The 19,369-nt window shown below is 44.2% G+C and overlaps 2 protein-coding genes across 13 annotated transcripts in view; both read right to left on the reverse strand.

Annotated features, from left to right (window-relative positions):
• SPOCK2 (SPARC (osteonectin), cwcv and kazal like domains proteoglycan 2) overlaps positions 1 to 14,450 on the reverse strand; it is a 55,699-nt gene extending 41,249 nt beyond the window's left edge. Inside the window, exon 1 of one of the 2 annotated variants that reach the window (XM_038408790.2) lies at positions 14,071 to 14,450. In XM_038408790.2, the coding sequence (XP_038264718.1) occupies positions 14,071 to 14,250 (180 nt within the window). In that variant the 5' untranslated portion in view covers positions 14,251 to 14,450. The remainder of the gene's footprint in view (positions 1 to 14,070) is intronic. The other variant, XM_038408789.2, reaches the window with a different exon arrangement.
• A 3,840-nt stretch (positions 14,451 to 18,290) lies between these two features.
• Positions 18,291 to 19,369, reverse strand: part of ASCC1 (activating signal cointegrator 1 complex subunit 1) — a 46,309-nt gene continuing 45,230 nt past the window's right edge. For all 11 annotated transcript variants that reach the window (XM_043519422.1, XM_043519419.1, XM_043519424.1 and 8 more), the window contains one exon: positions 18,291 to 19,310. In XM_043519422.1, the coding sequence (XP_043375357.1) occupies positions 19,194 to 19,310 (117 nt within the window). In that variant the 3' untranslated portion in view covers positions 18,291 to 19,193. The remainder of the gene's footprint in view (positions 19,311 to 19,369) is intronic.

Raw genomic sequence — 19,369 nt, forward strand, 5'->3', positions numbered from 1 at the left:
AAAGACAGTGACTTTGAGAAGCAAGGTGCACTGCATATCTCAGTGAGCCCTAGACAGATACTGAAAACTTCCTCATCCCCCATTCATATGAATGAGGGGAGGCAAAAGAAAGGGAAACAGAAAAGATGAGCAGAAGTCTCAACCCAGCCACAGTGGTTGATAATCACTGTAACATACAACAAATGTCAGTGCACTGCCTAAAATAGGAGCTGTCTTCCCAAATGGAGAAGAGACGACAGCAATGGCTTTTAAAAAGAGATTCTCAGCAGCGCAGTGGGCTGCGTTGACAAGTCACGTGACTCCCGTTTCCTCTGGTGAAATACATTCACATTGGCAACAGTGGGCCCAATTTTCAGAGGTGCTGAGCAGCTGCAGTTCTCAGGAAGTAGCTGGTCCCTTGCATTTCTGGTCAGAAATAATTCTATAATACAAACCATGGTGACGAATGGATGGGATGGAGGGATGGCCAGATCTGTTTTTCTCATCCCTTTCAAGTTATTAACATGGACGTTTGCATGAAAACTGTCTGTTTCTAATATCACTGCAACCCTCACACAACAGCTCCCCTTAAGTCGCTCTGTGCCTCAGTTTACCCATCTTCCCTTATGTGCAGGAAGTTCTTAGGAGAGCTGTGCAGGAAATAGATTGTCTGTTCCATGAAAATTTAGAGATTTTGAAAAAGGTTTTATTCTGAACCAGAACAAAAACGACTCTAGACATTTTTATGGGAGGGAAAGGAAAGAAAATTTCCATTTTGTGAGACTCAAAATCGAATTTCTCTGCTTGCAGGCTCGTAGTCTGGACAGCAGGCGACCTGGCTCCCCAGCTGGCCAGCTTCCCAGGTTCCTGCTAGGGAGGCAGCTAGACAGGCTGGATGTTGGCATCCTGACAGCCCAACAGGTGGACTGCCAGGGATCCAGGGATCTTGAGAGCTGGCCTGCTGCACAGCCTGGTAGCCTAGAGAGCCCACTAGCTGGGCAGGCTCCCCACCCAGCCTGCCTGTCAGACATCCCACAGAGCAAGGCACTTGCCTAGTGGGCAGGCAGAGAACTGTGCAGCACAGGGAGCCTATCTGCCAGTCACTGGTTGGTGGGATGGCAGGAAACCAGGCAGGCAGGGAGATTTCATGAAAAGTTGACAAAACCATCAAGTTCCCTCGGAACATTTTGATTCCGTGGAATCAGCATTTTCGGATGGAAAATTGTTCCGTTCGAAAATTCTCGACCAGTTCTAGTTATTAGTAGAGCCCTGCAAATCTGCGGATATCCCCATCCACATGTGGATATCTGCAGACCACGTTTGCGGATTGTGGATCAGATGTGAATACAAATTTTGTATCCGCACAGGGTTCTAGTTATAGGTTTTATCATCATCTGTGAAGTGCTTTGTGAGCCTTGGATGAAAGATGCCATAACAGTGCAGAATATTATTTCTACAGTTTTGGTTTAGTACTTGTATAAGTTACTGTACTTGGTTCCCCTGCCCAGGTATGCAAGGCAGTCTGTACTTAACTGTACATTGTAGTTCAGAGAAACGGAAGCACATGAGCTTCTATTGCTACATATGGATCAGTTAGATCTATTACCTTTCCTATATTAACATACTACAAATTTAAGTTAAAAAACAACCTAATGCCCTTGTTTCCATGTCTTAAAAATACAAAGGGACTGAGAATGGATTTACTTCATCTCTTTGTGTCTCAGCTGTCCATATGTAAAATAGGGGCAAGAATATTCCCTTTCTCCCACTTTTTGTCTATTTTGTCTTTTTAGATTCAAACTCTTTGGAACAGGAATGACCTTGTATCTGTATGTACAGTGCCTGGCACAATTCCAAGCGTGGAAGGGACCTCTAGGTTCTACTGTAACACAAATAAATAACAAGAAATAAGAACTATTTATATGCAGAATGTTTATAATTTTGCCTGGGGGAGGGCACCTGCTTTTACTAGCCTAACATTGTGATGCTTTTTCACAGCCCTGGGCAACATCATGGTACAATGTCCCAAACTTGGGGATGTCCCATGAGCTGCACAAGACGACAGAAGAATGGAGCGAACCTGAACCCAACACAAGCAATATCTTGTGCAAAGGCAGATTCAGGACAGAAGTTACCAATTCTCTACTAGCCAGCACGCTAAATGAGTTACCAATAATCCCTTCATTTTTTCTTAATTAAGAGGTATTTTTAAAGACAATTCACTGATGGTTTAGTCTTTGTGGCTTCAAACTGTTGCTATGGAAATGAGTTAAGATGTCTCAAACAGAGAATTACGGCTTCTCTGTAATTATTAACAAAAAGAGGGAGTAGATGGAGGAACTAATGAGTCTGTCGTGAGCAAACCTTAATACCCAGTAATTAAAAAAAAAAAACTAGCTGAAAAGCTAAGGAACCAATAAACAGTTATAATTTGTGGGCTTTGTGTCTTAGTCCCCCATCTGTAAAATAGGGCTAACATTCCTTTGTCTGCCGTATCTAGTCTGTAAGCTTGTTAATGGAGGTGTGTCTGTACAGTGCCTAGCACAATGGGGCCCTGATCTTGGCTAAGACCTATAGATGTCATAATAAAAATTAATAAAATAATCACCACCACCAACAGAACTGATAGTGAGAGCCTGACCAGTCTCTAGAAGTTATCAATGGGCTCACTGCTGAATATATGGCTGGGCCCAGTGCTGTCTGAGTTACAGGTGTGCTGCTCCCATTCTCTCCCTTCCCTGGAATGGGAGACCAGTTCTACGTGTGCTGCGGACGTATCTAACTCAGTCTCTGAATGGAGGGAGCACCTCACATTGGCCAAGGCAACTTTGCACTAACTAGTTTAGTCAGTGATACCGACAGACTCAAGTAGAGTCCTGGATAGTCCTTGGTGAAAAATATGGCAGCTGTGACGCAAGATCGCCAGAGCCAGAGGGCCATAAAGCAGGGGAAAATAGGAGGTCAGAGAAGACACATTCCTTGTGGTGGGAGGGGTGTACATAAGGTAGTAATCTCAAATAGAATTCCCCAAACCAGGGGCCATTCCCAGGGGAAAGGAGTACAGTGAACACCACTGGGTACACCAGACACCACTGAATTACACCAGCCACAGGTTCTTATTAGAAACCCAGTCACATTAGCAGTATTTCCAAGCCATTCTGTGTTTCGCTACACAGAGGACTCGTTGTAGCTACAATTTACTAGGAAAGCACTTAAACCTCAGTGGAATGAATCCTGGTAAAAATATCTCCTTGAACTCTGGATCGCAGTGAAGTTCGAGGCAGGAGGGGCTAGAATGAGAGGTGGCAATGCTATGTATTAGTACGGCACCTTCGCAGCCAAACACTCCTTCTGCTCTGGTAGCTACCCCATTAGTAAAGCATCTGCTAATCCACCCCTTTCATACCCTCCGCATTGCTAAATCTGCAGGGGCCCAGTCGATTTTGGCTTGGAAATGAGCATGGGTACATGCCTGAAGGCTGCAAACAAAGGTTAATGATGACAAATGGCAATATATCAAGCTGTGGGAGGAATAGAGGGATGCCACAGGGGTCAGAGTTAGGTCTAATGATCTGGGAGAGGGGCGTGACAGAACGTTCATTACATGTGTAGGCAACACTAAACTGGGAGGGGTTGAGAACAACACGGAGGACAGAGAACAGATTATTGCGGCTTCTTGGCCAAGATCAAGTATAACGTCACATATATGGACTGTTCGGGGATGGACTCAATGATCTAATAGGTCTCAGGAGTCTTTGACAGCTATTACCTAATAGTTCATATCTCATGGATCTAAGCCCATGAACCATCCAATCTCTCAAATGTATCCTCATTAACATAAAGCTCAAGAGGCTATCTTTCTCACAGATAAATTCCAGCTCAGTGTCTGTATGGGATCCCCTTGCCCTCTCCATCACACCTAATTTTATACTCTTCCAGAAGCCCCCGAGAATCTGAACAGTAGAGTCAATGATGTATGAAATCCCTAAAATACCCCATGGGCACACTCCCCCCAATGTCCCTCCCAGCACATATAAGCCGTACAGATCCCAACGTACAAACAAAACACCCCAACACGCAGTGAACACACGAACACTGAAGCACATAATTCTTCAGGTGGATGCAGAAGGCGTAAGGTATTAACTCTGCATGCTACATCACGTAGTTGGGGAATCCTGCTCCACAATCCCAACAGGGATAGAGCTTGTGCATGGCAGTGACCTGTTTTGTCCCCACAGAGTTGGGACTGGAATTTACTGCATTCTCTTGCTCCCAGCATACCCCATCCTCTCTAACCCAGAGTCTCTGCAATGTCTACCTGTTCCTCAATAACTTGTAAAAGAAGGGACCATGACAATATGACACCATCAAGAGAGGAAGCTTTAAATGGAGGATGGCAAACCCAGAGTTAAAGGGGTGAGCTCCTCCCTCTAACTAGGTTTTCACTTTGGGAAGGAGAGTGCAGGAGAGTCCTCAATCAGTTAGTGCCAGTGAGATTCCCCCTGTGCAAACAGAATGGAGGAACAGAGGAAGACATAGCCCATGTGAGGCCAAAGGGCTTTAACTAAAAAAAAACCCCACAACCAAGCAAAAGCCTGGTTATTGACCAGGTCAAACCCGTCTTAGATCTTGTTTTGCTCACAAGAGGTGACCAGTTAACATCCAAATATGATATGGGTACAGATCGCTTTGGTCTCCTTGAACTTGACCATAGAATAGAATGTAACTTCTGCCTTTGCTGTTCTACTAGCCAGATTTGGAAACTAAGGTCTTTCTAGAGGGCAGTGTGTAGGGAGACTGGTGCCTCCCATCCCGTGCCTAATGGGGACACCAACAGGACTGGCAGTGCTGTCCTCAAGTAATGAAAAATAGTAGAATCTCTTTAAATATGTGATAGTTGATCAATCACAGTGTTTGGGATGGTCTCTGGATCTGCTATAGCATACACTAGTGTCACCTAACACACATAACTGGACACGTCTCTCCACAGCTCTGAGCTGAGGGACTCTGATCCTCCCTCTTTCTTGTTGCCCTTTCTTAACACAAAGCTCTCCACATGACTGACAGGCCTTTTGGGTTTGTTTCAGCAAATTATTAAATATTTAGTTACTTCTTAACTAGGGCACAGAATATGACTGGGAAACAATGATGTTGCTCTAGAGCAGAGTAAGGACACCGGGAGGAAAATGAAGAGAAAGGAAAAAAGAAAAATAACCTTTTCACTTCCCCAGAAAAATTTCACATTTTAGGCAGGAATGTGCTGATGAGGTGACTGACACCATCAGTGGGGTATTTGTTTGCTTTTGTAAATTACATAAAATGTTGCCTTATCAGTGTAATTGGCTTCAGTCCGAGCCCAAATGTCTACACTGCAATTTTATAGCCCCACAGTCTGACCCCCAAGAGCCCAAATCAGCTGCTACAGGCCAGCCAAGGGGGTTTATTGCAGTGTAGGCATACCCTGCCAGTTCTGATGGTATTTATTTATTACACCTTTCCCTGGGAACTAGACATAGGCCACCAGTTCATTTCACACAGCCTCCTAAACAGCTATCAACTGGTAACTTTCAGTCACTACGGACCTGGTGTGGATATTGGCCAGTGACCTAGATGGGAAGGGTTCTATATTTCACTGATATCTTGGGTACATCTACACGGGGGTTGGGGAGAAATAATTACATCTTGAGCAGACATACCCATGCTAGCTCTGAGCAAGATAGCATGCTAAAAACAGCACTGTAACCGTGGTGGCATGGGTGGTAAGACAGGCTACCCACTCCAAGTATGATACTGTCCGAGATCTTAGGTATGTACTCAAAACAGCTACCCCATTGCAGCTACACTGCTATTCCAGGTGAGATGTGTGGCTTAATACATTACTCTTTGTATCATGTAACAAATACCATAAAAACATACCAGATGCATAATGTAGCCAAGACAAAGCTGCTGTAGAAATCTTCATCTGCTGCTGAGCTGACTTTCTAAGATTGCTAGCTGTGCACCCTGTATGCAGCATTAATGTTATTATAGCGTGTTCATTATTAAGACTATCAGGATAATACATTGTATAATAAGTTATAAGAACTGGGCCATTTAGTCATTGAACATTTTGACGGGTTAAAAAACGGTCACGATAGATTGTGCCATTACCCTCCTACGAAGGTACAAGTGCAAACACAAAGAGCTATAGTCTGTGCCTGAGGTCTCCATTGACAACTGACAGCTTTCCCTCTGCTGGCTAACTTCATAATTTCACCAAAACTCCCTCAGGAAAAGTCAGTTGTCTTTCCCATTGTCTCCCACTGGGGACATGGTTTTATGGCCTGACAGGGGGCTCACTTGAGCTCCCTTTTATGTGCTGACATTTTTATACATACAAATTGTGAGTTGGCACAGCTCCTCCGGCTCCAACAGCACTGAGCAGGTTTACATGATATCAGCTGAGGATCTGGCCCAAAGACTTCCCTAGACAGTTTTCTATATAAAAGTCCATCTCATATACACTATAATTATAATAAAAGCAACATAACTAATGTTAATAGGATACTGTGACTGCAATGTCAGAAAATCCCACAAATTAAGGTTTCTCCTGTAAAATTATCCCAGACTGTGGATGGGATGATGTTGCAAGAGAGACCTTAACTTTTAGAATTTTCTGACTCTTAGAGGCTTAATTTTGAAAGTGTTAGGATGTTTTGCATTTAATATAACTTTCTTTTTAGTACTGGGGAGAGGCAAACCATGGCTGTTTAGCTTATTTTACAAGTTCCACAGGCTGCAACAGTGGAGACTTCAAAGCACAGTTATCTGGCTTGAGCAATTTACAGTCTCTGCAGACCTCACGTTTTTAATCGAGATTCACTGCAGTGGTTACAATATTCTGACATCCACTCAGAGAATCACAGAATCATAGACTTTAAGGTCAGAAGGGATCATCATGATCATCTAGTCTGACCTCCTGCACAACGCAGGCCACAGAATTTCACCCACCCACTCCTGTAACAAACCCCTAACCTATGTCTAAGCTACTGAAGTTCTCAGATCGTGGTTTAAAGACTTCAAGGTGCAGAGAACCTCCAGCAAATGACCTGTGCCCCATGCTGCAGAGGAAGACGAAAAACCCCCAGGGCCTCTGCCAATCTGCCGTGGAGGAAAATTCCTTCCCGACTCCAAATACGGCAATCAGCCAAACCCTGAGCATGTGTGCAAGACTCATCAGCCAAACATCCAGGAAAGAATTCTCTGTAGTAATTCAGATCCCACCCCATCTAACATCCCTTCACAGGCCATTGGGCATATCTACCACTAATAGTAGATATGTAGATAGTTGAAGATCAATTAATTGCCAAAATTAGGCTATCCCATCATATCATCCGTTCCATAAACTTATCAAGCTTAGTTTTGAAGCCAGATATGTCTTTTGCCCCCACTGCTTCCCTTGGAAGGCTGTTCCAGAACTTCACTCCTCTGATGGTTAGAAACCTTCATCTAATTTCAAGGCCAAACTTCCTGATGGCCAGTTTATATCCATTTGTTCTTGTGTCCACATTGGTACTGAGCTTAAATAATTCTTCTCCCTCCGTGGTATTTATCCCTCTGATATATTTATATTTATTCAATATACTTACACGCCCAGGTTTAAAGGGGAAGGGAAGTTAGATCATAAGCAGAGCTATACGTCTATGCTGGCCTTTGTGCTTACACACAAGTCTCTGTCCCTCTGTGTGCAGGCAGGAGTGTGACTTTCCAAGCTTAACTAAGGCAGACATAACTGATATGACCAATATAACATTAAGATGAGGTTAAAGAAGATTTTAATGAATGGGTGGAGTGTCTGTATGGACATTTAATTGCCAGGACTAAGGAGTCCACAGTCCTTTACACCGACATCCTGTCACAAGAGATAATAGGCTGGGAGTGCCTGGTAGAACTTCTGGGGCTCAGCCCCGGCATCATTGCAAAACTGCACTCGGGGTCACAGTTCAACAGTGATATGGGCATCACTTGGGTTTTAAATTCCAATAGGAACAAACACCATGAAATAGAGTTTTAGAATCAGAAAACCATGGCACAGTGATTTTTTTCTTCTCTAGCTGATATTTCCATGCAGAGAAAACGTGTCCTGGTGCAGTGAAAATCAACACTGGTGAAGTATTCTCCCTCTTTAAAATCCAGAAGTAGAAGAGAAATGAACAATGGTAAAGCAATGAGAATGCTGATCTTGGGCAGTGGAATGGAATTTATCTTGGTCTGACAAAGCAGTATTTTTATCTCAATCAATAGCTTTCATTCTCGTGTCATGATTAGTAATACTGCAGCATTTGGCAGCTCCATGCAGGTGTGGCTTTCTGATGATGCATAGCCTCCGAGAACCAGATCTGCACAGCCACCCCAGAGAGAGAGAGACTGCACAATAACAAATACAGCAAAACAATTTCCCAAACAACTGCAAGAACAATTGAGTTGTTCTAGCCATGCTGCAGGGAAAACAAGAGAAAGGATTTTTCACTGCCAGATAATTGTGTTTCCTTTCATTCTATATCTCATCTCCACTTTAGTTTGCATCCTACACTAGAGGACAAGAGCACAGTATACCAGCTAACTTAATTAGAATTTCTCTGCCATTTAAATAGCTAATTGTGATTCATTGGGTACAGTATTTCTCAGAAGAAATAAATTCCAAAGGGCTTTCTTATTAATCCAGGCTACCTCTCAGGATTATTGAAAATTGTTTCAGAGCTTCATTTAGGCCTTGGGCATAGCACAGTGTGATTTCAACTGCTGCCTAAGCAACTTTAAAAAGCAAAAATAGACATGTATGCACAGACACACAAAAACAAACACCTGTCCTCCAAGTATGCAGACACACATATTTAATACATAGGCATCTACTCCTGCACAGCCATGTTTGCCAGTGCATACAAATGTCACCAGTTTAGCTTGCTTTCCCTATACACGTAAAAGCCCAAAAATATTATGCTGGTGACAGGAGACTGCAACCACTGCTCTCAAAATGCGTCCTCCTCCTCCCCAACAACCCTAAATTAGCCCTACTGCCCAGACTCTTGTTGGACAAATTAATATATTTTGCAAAGAAAAGGATGCTAAGGATGTGCTCAGACTTCATCTCAGTGTATCCAAGCCCTAATGCAGCAAGGGCTGTGAAGTGACTCCAGACTGCCCTTCTGATTTCCCTTGAGGACCCCAAAGATATCAAATTGAATTGGGCACCTCTTCCCACATGCTACTTTCTCTGACAATACATGATAGATTATACTTCTGTCAACCAGATTCTGTAAATATATAAAACCTTACACAAGTTAACGAGTTATTGCAAGTGGGATTTACCAGTCCTGCATTGGACAGTATTCATATCAGGTCTCCACTGGGAAGCATTTAACAGGGAAACACCCCTTTCCTTTTATCCTCTCCCTTTATCTATTAAACTAATTGGTTTATTTAAGAGGGAGTTACAACTCACCCCCAGCAGCTCTCTTAGAGTTCTGAGTCATACATATTCATGATCACATACAGGGCTGCAGCTTGAAAGGGATGCTCTATGCACTGCTCTGCTGGCTTTTCTCATGGGCGCAGAGCAGTGCTTAATTTGCGCCAGGTCTTGCCAGGCTGAGCCCTGAAATCTCTAGCATTGTCAGTCCATAGCCCAGCACCTCTGGGCTTGCCGCATCAGTTATGAAAGTTAAAAAATTGATTGAGCCCCAGCACCTCTTTCATTACCAATTAAGGACTCGCTCAGAGTCCTCTTTTTGGTAAGGAGAATTTCTGGATTAATTTAGGTGCTCATGTTTAAATGAAAGACTAACAGCACTTATAGATCCAAACACAGCAAGGGCAAACACTGTTCAAGCTTCCTTTGCACACCTCTGATCTGCAATCGCTCAGCTGTTGCAGTCCTGTATGTCTCCTGAATACAGCCTCACCACCGCAGTGAGTTATGACATCCTGTATTGTAGCTTTGTGATATAGATAAACATCCATAGGGTACTAGGATAATTCACCCCGCCTGCTTTTACTTGTAACCTCTCTGGGATTTGAATCAAGATATCAAGAGGGGAAGGCTAGTCCATTAACTCATAAATTATTCCACAAACATCCACACAAGTAATAGTGCAATTTTCTTCTAAATCTCTGTTATTTAACAGCTAATTCAGCCATCAGGGATCTTTTGCTACCTTTCACCTTTGGAGACCTTGGTTCAAATACAGATCAGGTCACAAGTAAAATGACTATGGTGGTCACTCTAGTCTTAAATGGACATTTCTTTGTCAAGCATTTCAGGATATCTGAGCCTCTCAGGGAAGCAAGTATTGCAGATCAGAACGGAGGTGCGTTGGCTGCACCATGTGAGGGAAGCCTTCACATATCCGCAGCATGCCCAGCTTTAATGTCTGGCCAGGGCTATTAGTTCCTCATTTTCTTAAGCATTAAATGCATCAAGAATATTAGCCTGTCAACATAAACCCACTAAAATGGGAGACCCAGTAAATCTACAAGCCTTCAATAAGATACACAGAGCAGTATTCATCAGCAGACAGAATCACATATAACTAGTCGGTTACTTCTATCCATGAATTTTATCAATTTTCTAATTTGGTGATTATGAAAGTGAGGGGCCGATATCTTTATCGGACACAGCATGTGAGATGTGTGAGAGAGCTTCACCCACATAACTCTGCCAATTCACCAGAATCCTAATTTGCCAGGCCCCTGGCTATTCCAGTCCCAGGTCTTCACATAGCTCTGTCAAAGCACCCCAATCCTAACTTGTAACACACTCCTCTGCTCTAGTCTTGAGCAGAAATGGACAAGTATCCCATACCATATATTGGTTTTAAACATGAACATCATCCACTGGCATTTAAAAGGAGATCCACAATGTTCATTTCAGTGATAATCTATACCTGATTTATTTCACTCTTACAGAGTACTACAAGCTGAATCCCTTAGGCAGTAAGGTTATTCTCAAATCAGTAACTACTGCATGAATATAATCATTAAGAGGCAGTAAAAACTCCAACTTATCTGGGACAGCAGCAAAATAAAATTGAAGTTTGGGAATAAATACAGCTGCTTATTAATTATTATTATTATTGACTACATTTAATTGTGAAGGTTACTAGGTTAGCAGTGTCCTGAACTGAATGTGTTAGCAAGATGCAATTACATTAGTTGCAATGCTAGCATCCTCACACAAGCCTGACAAAAACCTCAACTGAGACCCACGGGACCACCTGTTTTTCTCCTTCCACAGCCAGATGAAAACTCTGATGAACACTTCAAAGAGCTGTCATACCCAGTTTTTCTGCCTTGCAGAGATGACTTGAGACCACCAAATTCATTACACTCAACAGGACATTTTGCAGTATAGGGCTTGAACAACCATCAGGAAAAGTATTCAGATATTGAGTCACCTGCCATCACTAAAAAAATAATTTTAGTGAACACATTTGTTTAGTATTTATTTCTGGATCAAGTCATTACCAAACCTCTATTAGCATTAGCCATGGGTTTAGCCAATTTCCCCTCTGTTCCTGTCCACAAGATCATAGAAATTAGGGCTGGAAAAGATCTGTTCAGTCTTCTAGTCTGCCCATAACCTTCCTGAGAAGGCCATCAATGAAAGCAGGATTGTATCTAGTTGTTCAATTCTACTGATAGCAGATGTTATTTAATATGTTCAGCATATAAGCATTTATTTAATTAGAAGATTGTATTGTGTTATATTTTGGACAAACTGGACTTTCAGAGCCAATAGTTTGTAATTATACATAAGGTATGTAATAGACAAATTCATAATGGAAACCTTAACATATAGACTTGGCTCAGTCTTTATGTCAAAGATGTAATAGCCAATTTGACTGGTTACATTTATGAAACATATACTCTTATCATATGTATGAAACACTATAAATCACCATTCCTAACGGTTAACTGAGAGCATATATAGGTACACATACCCCAAAACGTCTAATATGTGTTATTTATTCAAAGGTTAAACAGCAAATATGCATAATCTTTTGCAAATATGGTATGTCTGGGCTAAATCAATAATCTGAAAGAAATGAGGAACTCCATCCTTTAGTGTCTCTGATACTAAATGTTTCAGAAGATGTGAGAAATGACATTTGAGAGCAAAGAAAAAGCTAAACAGGTGCCAAGAGAGCAAAAATCAACCCTTTTCTAACTTGTATTGCTTAATCAAATTGCTTTTCCTCCTGATGTAATAGCCACTAGGTGAAACTATAGCTTTTCCCACCCCCACAGCTATAGATCTGCCATCCTTACAACCTCTGAGCTTTTTAAACACAGAAAAAGATGTCATGTCTCTATTGAAAAATACTCATGCATTTTCCCTGGTGATTTACAGGTGCTCCTAAACAGAGTGCTGCATAAACACAAGTGAAAGGAAGTCCCTGATTCTGCCTCCTCCTCCTCCTCCTCCTCCTAACTAAGCACTGGCAAAGGTATGTAGGGGGCTCCCTCTTTTGTGACCCCAGAAAGGACTTTTAGAACAATTAACATTTACACTGCAATCCAGTTCAGACCTCAGAGAAGAAGCGATGATCCTTTCTTCTTAGTTAACCTTGATCAACATTTGCAAAAAGTAAGATAAAATAAAATAAAATAGTTTATAAGGAAAACAAAGAAAGAAACACACCCTCCTTTGTGCTGACAAATATATTTATGAGCAGCTAGTGGTTTAACAAGCCAGGGTTCATACATCACCCAGCTTAGAATAAAGAAAGCATCAGATGTATATTTAAACAAATCCCTAAAACAGCGAGTTATTAAAGTTTAATGCATTTCCCTTCCAAGGTAACCCTGCCCCTATGCTGTCTCCTCTGGAAACTTCCTTCTAACACATTTTTATGTCTGTGATCAGGTTTTCAGTTCCCTGCAGCCTCCACCCTGCAGAGAAATCTACACCTGTCCTCCTAAAAATGAAAAATGCATGCGGGGTAGTCCAAGCTATTATTTCCCCTCCTACCCCAATCTATCGCTTAGCACCTTTTATTTAAAGAAAAACAGCAGGATAGAAAAAGCAATTTCCCATGTTTGGCTTTGTTTTGACACCTGGGTTTTGCTGCTTTCTTTGCTCGCATCATTATTCCCATTCGGCTCCCTCCTACTTCTTTCTCTCTGCTCTTGCTTTTTTAATTATTTTGTCTGTCATTTTGCTGTCTGATCCCGCCATCCGAAAACCATTACTGTGGATCCAATAATATAATAAGAAGGAAGCAGCAGAATGTGGAGCCGCTAGGATCAGACAGCTCGGGTGTAATTATGGAGAGGCAGTAACTGAGCAGGGGGACACATGTCAATAAAAACGCCACCGTTTGTCTGCAGTATTTTCCACCTCACACATTCGCACTTGTTCAGCTCATCTTAACCACAGGTCTAGGCACCGTGAAGGTGCTTATTAACAACAGCCAGCAGGAGCCACATATAACCTTGCCAAACGCACCGTTGCAAACTCATTAGCGCACTTGGGAACGGCTTTGTTTTCACCGAACGATGCAGCGAGCTGCCCTCGCTGCAAAGCTGCTCCGTGCAACAAATGCCTCCCCTTCCCTCTAATTAAAGGCCAACGCTTGCAAAGGGAGTTACCACGCTCATCCCAGCTCGCCGTATCCCCGTGCAATCTAATGCAATCAGGTGCTGCTACTGCCTAGCCTGTGCACGCACTGTTCCGGCTTCCATCTCCCCGATGCCTGCTGGTTTCTAGCTAATGCAAAATTAAACGGGTTTGCAAATGAAATCATTTAATTTTTCTACCGGCAAATTGCGCTTAGTACTTGCTCACTTAGTACTTGCTCACCTCCCTGGGTTTTCGAAGCCTGCCCTGTTGTATTTAAATCTCTTCCCCTTCTTCTCCCCCCCCCCATAATAATAACCAGGGAAGCCCCATATATTTTACAGATCCATTTAGAGTCGAGATTGCAGTGCTCTCAGCAGCAGCTCTTTCGCACAGGTTTCCCTGCAGCACCCCCTTTTTTGGTTTTCAGCGGCTTTCCCTCCCCTCCTCTAGGGCGGAACCTCATGCTGTACGGGTTTAGGCTGCAGACTCACGTCTCGAAAGCGGTTCCAGTGTTTGATCTTGCCGCTGTATTGAGAAATGGAAGACAGCCATTGCTCGTCCTCCATAAAATTGCCTGGATGGTCTCCGTCTTTCCCCCCTTTGCTGTCCCCTTCCGCCACGGCGACAGCCAGCAGCAACAGTGGCACCAGACAACAGCCTGGGGCTCTCATCTCTGAGCTTGGTCTTTTTTTTCCCCTCCACCTCTTGCCAAGCAATTATTTGTCTTCTGCCCTCGCTGGGCTCCCGGTTTTAGGGAGAGCTGGAGGGTGGCTCCTCAGTGGAATGTGACCTGATTATGAGATGCCCTCCTCGAAGCCCAGCTGGGATGACAGAGTCTGCGCCAAAAGAGGCTGGCTCCGTCAGCGGAGCAGCCGCATCACACTTGACATCACACCTGTTAAACAGGAACCCACCCAGAAACGACGGGATCGGGCTTCAAAGCGGCTCTCCGGAGCCGAGGCTCACGGCAGGGCAGCGCGGTCACGGGCCCCGCGCACAAGGGAGGAGGCGGCAGGGCAGCGCCAGCCCCGGGGAAGCGCCTCCAGCTCCCGCTAGCCCAGCGAGCCGTGCTCCGAGCCTGGCCCGTAACCCCAGGCGGGGGCCCTGGGAAGAGCTGCGTGGTGCTGACAGCCAAACCAGCCTCTGGCCGCGTCCCGTCCCCCCGGGCAAGCCGAGCTGTTGCAAGGATTTCCGCGGGGCGGGGCGGGGCGGCGCTGCCCCTCTCCTGCCCCGGAGCCGCCGGCACGTCCCTCGCGGCGGTGCCTGGATCGGGCTGTAGGGAAAGGGCCTGCGGCAGAGCCCGGCCTCTGAGGCTGCAAGAGGCGAGCCCGGCTCTCTGCCCCCGGGCCGGGACAGCGACGGGGCTCGCCGCTTCCTGGGCAGGGCGGGGGCGGCCTTCGGAACGTGCAAAGGGGCTGCCGAGCAGGAACGCGAACAGCGGGGCGGGGCAGGGGTTTTACAAGCAAACTTTTGAAAGGGGATGAAGCTCTGGAGGGGAGGGTGGGGGTTGTGCTGTTTCTAAAGGACACGGTGCCGGGGCTTTTAAAAACTGATTATGCGCATCAGTGACTTTCAGCCCTTTTCAGTGGCAGACCCCTAAACATTTTAAAGGGAGGTGCTGTCCTCTTTGGAAATCTTTAGAGGCCAGGGACCACCACTGATCTATATCAATTCTCATTTCTGACACAACGCCCCCTTAAATAGTTCAGCCTGCTTAGGCACTATGGGGGTCGAAGTAGGGCCCAGATCCTGCAATCAGCTCTATGGCAGCAGCCCCTCACCCTCAGCTGCAGCCCAGAGCCCCACTGAAGGCAGCAGGGGTTTGCTGAAGTTCACCCACCCAAACCTCACTGGAGAACTAGGGTCTGACGGACTGTGAAAGGCAGCGTCAAATGCACCAAGAAATCAAGGGCTAAAAGAGAAAAAATGTTTTTAGTAACTTTCATTTATAGTAATGGTAGGTGTTATTTGTCACAAGAGTAGCTACATGTTCAGACAAATGTGATTTTCAAGAGGACACCATCCCTTTAAAGGGTTATGCTCTTGGAATGTCTGCTAGGAATTGATCCCCCCCCCCCCCCAGAGGAATAATAGATGTTTACATCAACTGTAAAGCAAATAGGAGCCAAAAATTCTGGAGGCACAAAACATGTTGATCACACAGGACCAGATTCAGATTTCAAACAAATTCTTAGCTTTCAGTCTAGAAATTAACAATACTAAAGACAATTTGCAGAAGGGAGAACAGACTAAACATTCTTTTAACTCTCCATTCAATGTAAATCGAAACAGAATTAAAGGACCTATACAAACACAACCATTAATGGACCTTCTACAGTTGTGGTCACTCATTTGATACAGTATTTATGCACAAAGGATATCCTGCCACTCTTGCTCATGGAAAGTAGTACCTTACTATACACTAGTCCCACTGATTTCAATGGGATTACTCATGGAACAAGAATTACACTCAACATTAGTCAGGATGGCAGGTTCTGGTCCAACATAGTCAAAACCCAGCTATATTAATTGCTCCTGGGGGAATTCTGCACCACTGCGCATGAACAAAATTCACGTCCCCTGCAGATTTCTTTGCTTCCCTGCAGAAAAAAATGACTGACAGAGAAGCAAAGGGAAGCTGCAAGAGCAGTCATGCACCACTCCTTAGCTACGCAGGTACATCGTTTCAGGCACCCAGAGGAGAGGTAAATCACTGTAGGGCTGGGGACACCCCAGCCAGTGGCTCCTACCCTGAGCTGGGATCAGCTGCTAGTCCTGGCTGGGTTGGAGGCAGGAGAGAATGGGATTTCCTGTTCCCCTGCAAGGGGTGTCTGGGGCTGTGTCAGACCCACCTCCCAAACCTCCCCCAGCTGCAGGAAGCTTCCTCCCACTTCCTGTCCGCATCACTCCTCAACTGTGGGGAGAGCTGCTCCCCCATCTGCCCAACCCCCATGTATCCGGACTTCCCATACCCAGACTCCCCCACCAAGCCTCACACAGAACCACCTTAGCCCTCCATACCCAAACCCCACCCCATTGAACCTCAACTCCTGCATCTGGAGCTCCCTGCACTCAAACCCCCACCCTGTTGAGCCCCATACCCCTGAACCATCCTGAGCCCCCACATCCCAGTGACCCTCAACAAGTGGCACCCAGACCCCAACCCCACCAAGCCACACTCCCTGAGTGCCCAGACTCCTCTGCTGGCACCCTCACACCCAGACCCCTCCACTGAGCCCCAACCAGTCACTTGGAAGCCCCCGCAGAGTCCCATTGCCCCTGCACCTGGAACTCCCCCCAACAAGCCTTTGTGCATTCAGTGGGGGGGTTTGATGTGGGGGGATCTGAACTGCCTGCACCCAGATTGTTCCACACCTGGATTCTCCCCCCCCCCACAATAAGCCCCTCCATACTTGGATCCTGCCTGGTTGAGCCTGCCTGCCTGCCCTGCACATGGTGTGCCTGGCACAAAGGTAGGGGGCCTTAGGGTATTTCTAGGGCAGGCCTAGGCCTTGTGCTATGTCAGAGTCGGGTGCAGCGTCACCACTGAATCCATGTCCCATGGGTGGGGAGTGGGAGGCTGAAGGGTTATCTCTCACCTTCGCGCAGCCAGTGGTCTGTGCTCCCCACTGCCATGCTGGAGCCTCTGCATTTATGTATTGACAAATAAAACTTGCATAATTTTAAAATATTGTGCTCAGAATTTAATTTTTTGGCACAGAATGCCCTCAGGAGTAATTAATGATGACCTCAATGAGGAAAAACAGCAAGAAAAAAATCAATATTAAACAAAGGGCAAAACTAGTTGGAAAGAAAATTTTATAGCTAAGCTTCTACGAGGGAATTGCATATAAAGAGGAATAAAAATAGTACTCAGTGTCCTTTAGAGCTTGAATATTTAGTTTGACGTGTATTGCTAAGTGCATACACAGCTTCTTGGTTACAGATGTTAAAAATAAAACATGCTAAGAAGCTTTTATATGTACATCTTTCTACCGCAAAAAGAAAATCTAGTCTGTACTTTTGGGTGGAAGACTAACAGCCTGATCCTGAGATCTTCTTCTTGAGAGGTGCTGAAAGCTGAAATCAACAGGAGTGGAGAGCTCTTAGCATCTCACAGGTCCCAAATGTGTGTATACATGCTTTACTAGCTAAGCAGCATTAAGGGTGGTTTTCGAAAAGGCTCTTCCCACCAGAGAATAATGCAATGGCATTGGGCAGCATGGGAAGAGAGCTGGATGGAAAAAAAATTATTAAAATAGAGTACAGGATAGCTTCAGACTAATGCATGAATACTAAAATTGATTTTCTGAACGAAAGGAATGTTTTTGACACAAGATGAAGAAACCAGGATCATCCATTTTTAAACTTTCCTAGTGGGGGGGGGGCGGGGAGGAGAAAAAAGGACTCTATTGCCACTATTACTGAATTCGGAAAGATGATCCCCAGCTAACATGAAATAAAACCTTTACAACAGATCAGCATTGTTTAAGCAAACTGTCTTACGATGCTGTCTCAAAGTATCGCCAACTGTAATAATTTTGCTCCTTTATCAGAAAACCATTTACAATAAACAGATTTTTGACGGCCTGAGGAATGACTGCTTAAAACAGTTCTCACTGCGTTTATTGCAAACGGTTTATTAATACAAGTGCAAAAAGTTTAAAAATAATTTAATGATATCTTTATTAATGCAACAGGAGTTAAAAACTTTTTGAAAGGAATTTATTTGGTTATTAACATCACGAATGTTACAGAAACACTGTCAAACTGTTTGGGCCTCAAGTATTGACTTGCCTTAACATTGTTATCTTACAGTCTGGGGAGCTCTTCTGGATTTTAAACATTTATTTTGAGAGTTACAGTTGCTCATTTAAAAACAAAATTCTCAAGATTTGGTGCGACACCCAGAAAGCCAGGCGTGCACCCTCTGCGGGTCTACCACAAGCAGTTTAGTGACAAAATATAAACAGGAACATGCAACATTCCTGTTCATATAAGACCTGATCCAAAGACCACTGATTTCAATATGAGTCTTTCCACTGACTTCATTTTGTTTACTTCACTAGTTAAAAGCCCAGTGAAGACAGGTTTTCTGCTCCATTACAAAGAAGGCTGAGGAGGGAGAGTGGGAGAGAGAAATATTTGTTAGAGAGAAAAAAAACTGAAGAGAAATGCATGTTATTATTGTAAACTTGTAAGATGGTACCAAACATCTGATAAAAACAAGAAAAGTGCATATAAAAGGTTAGCTGACAATGACCCTTTATCCTAAAGATGCCATGCCAGCTAGCTTCCAAGTGGAAGAAACCTGTAAACTATAAGTGTTAAGGGAAATGAAAAAGCTGTGTGATGTGGAGGTAGGAGACCAGAGCTTTTTGAGAGGATAGGGAGATGGGATATTTGTAGGAAGGACTGCAAGAGAATTCCACCAAGAAAATGCAATGTTGCAGATTGTGCATGGTTCTTTGAAGACATAACATGGCATCCCAGTCTTTGTAGAATCCTTAGAAGAGATCTCTGTTCATATTTGAGGCTCCAAATTAATGTAACCCCTTTACAATTCAGCAATTCTGGAGCACTGCAGATCTGTTGGAGCAGTTGAGTTGTTATTTCAGGAGAAAGTGAGCTGCCCAGATGTAGCGTAGTAACCCGAGCTGTCTGTGGAGAACCTCTGAGAAAGATGGACTGAATTCAGCTGCAGTTCTCCAAAGTAGAAGTTCTCAAAGATCTGAAAGAGAGGAGTTAGAACCCATAAGGAATGTCCAAATGAAACAAATTGAGGCATGT

Source organism: Dermochelys coriacea, chromosome 7 (genome assembly GCF_009764565.3).
Source record: "Dermochelys coriacea isolate rDerCor1 chromosome 7, rDerCor1.pri.v4, whole genome shotgun sequence".
NCBI classification, from domain to species: domain Eukaryota; kingdom Metazoa; phylum Chordata; order Testudines; family Dermochelyidae; genus Dermochelys; species Dermochelys coriacea.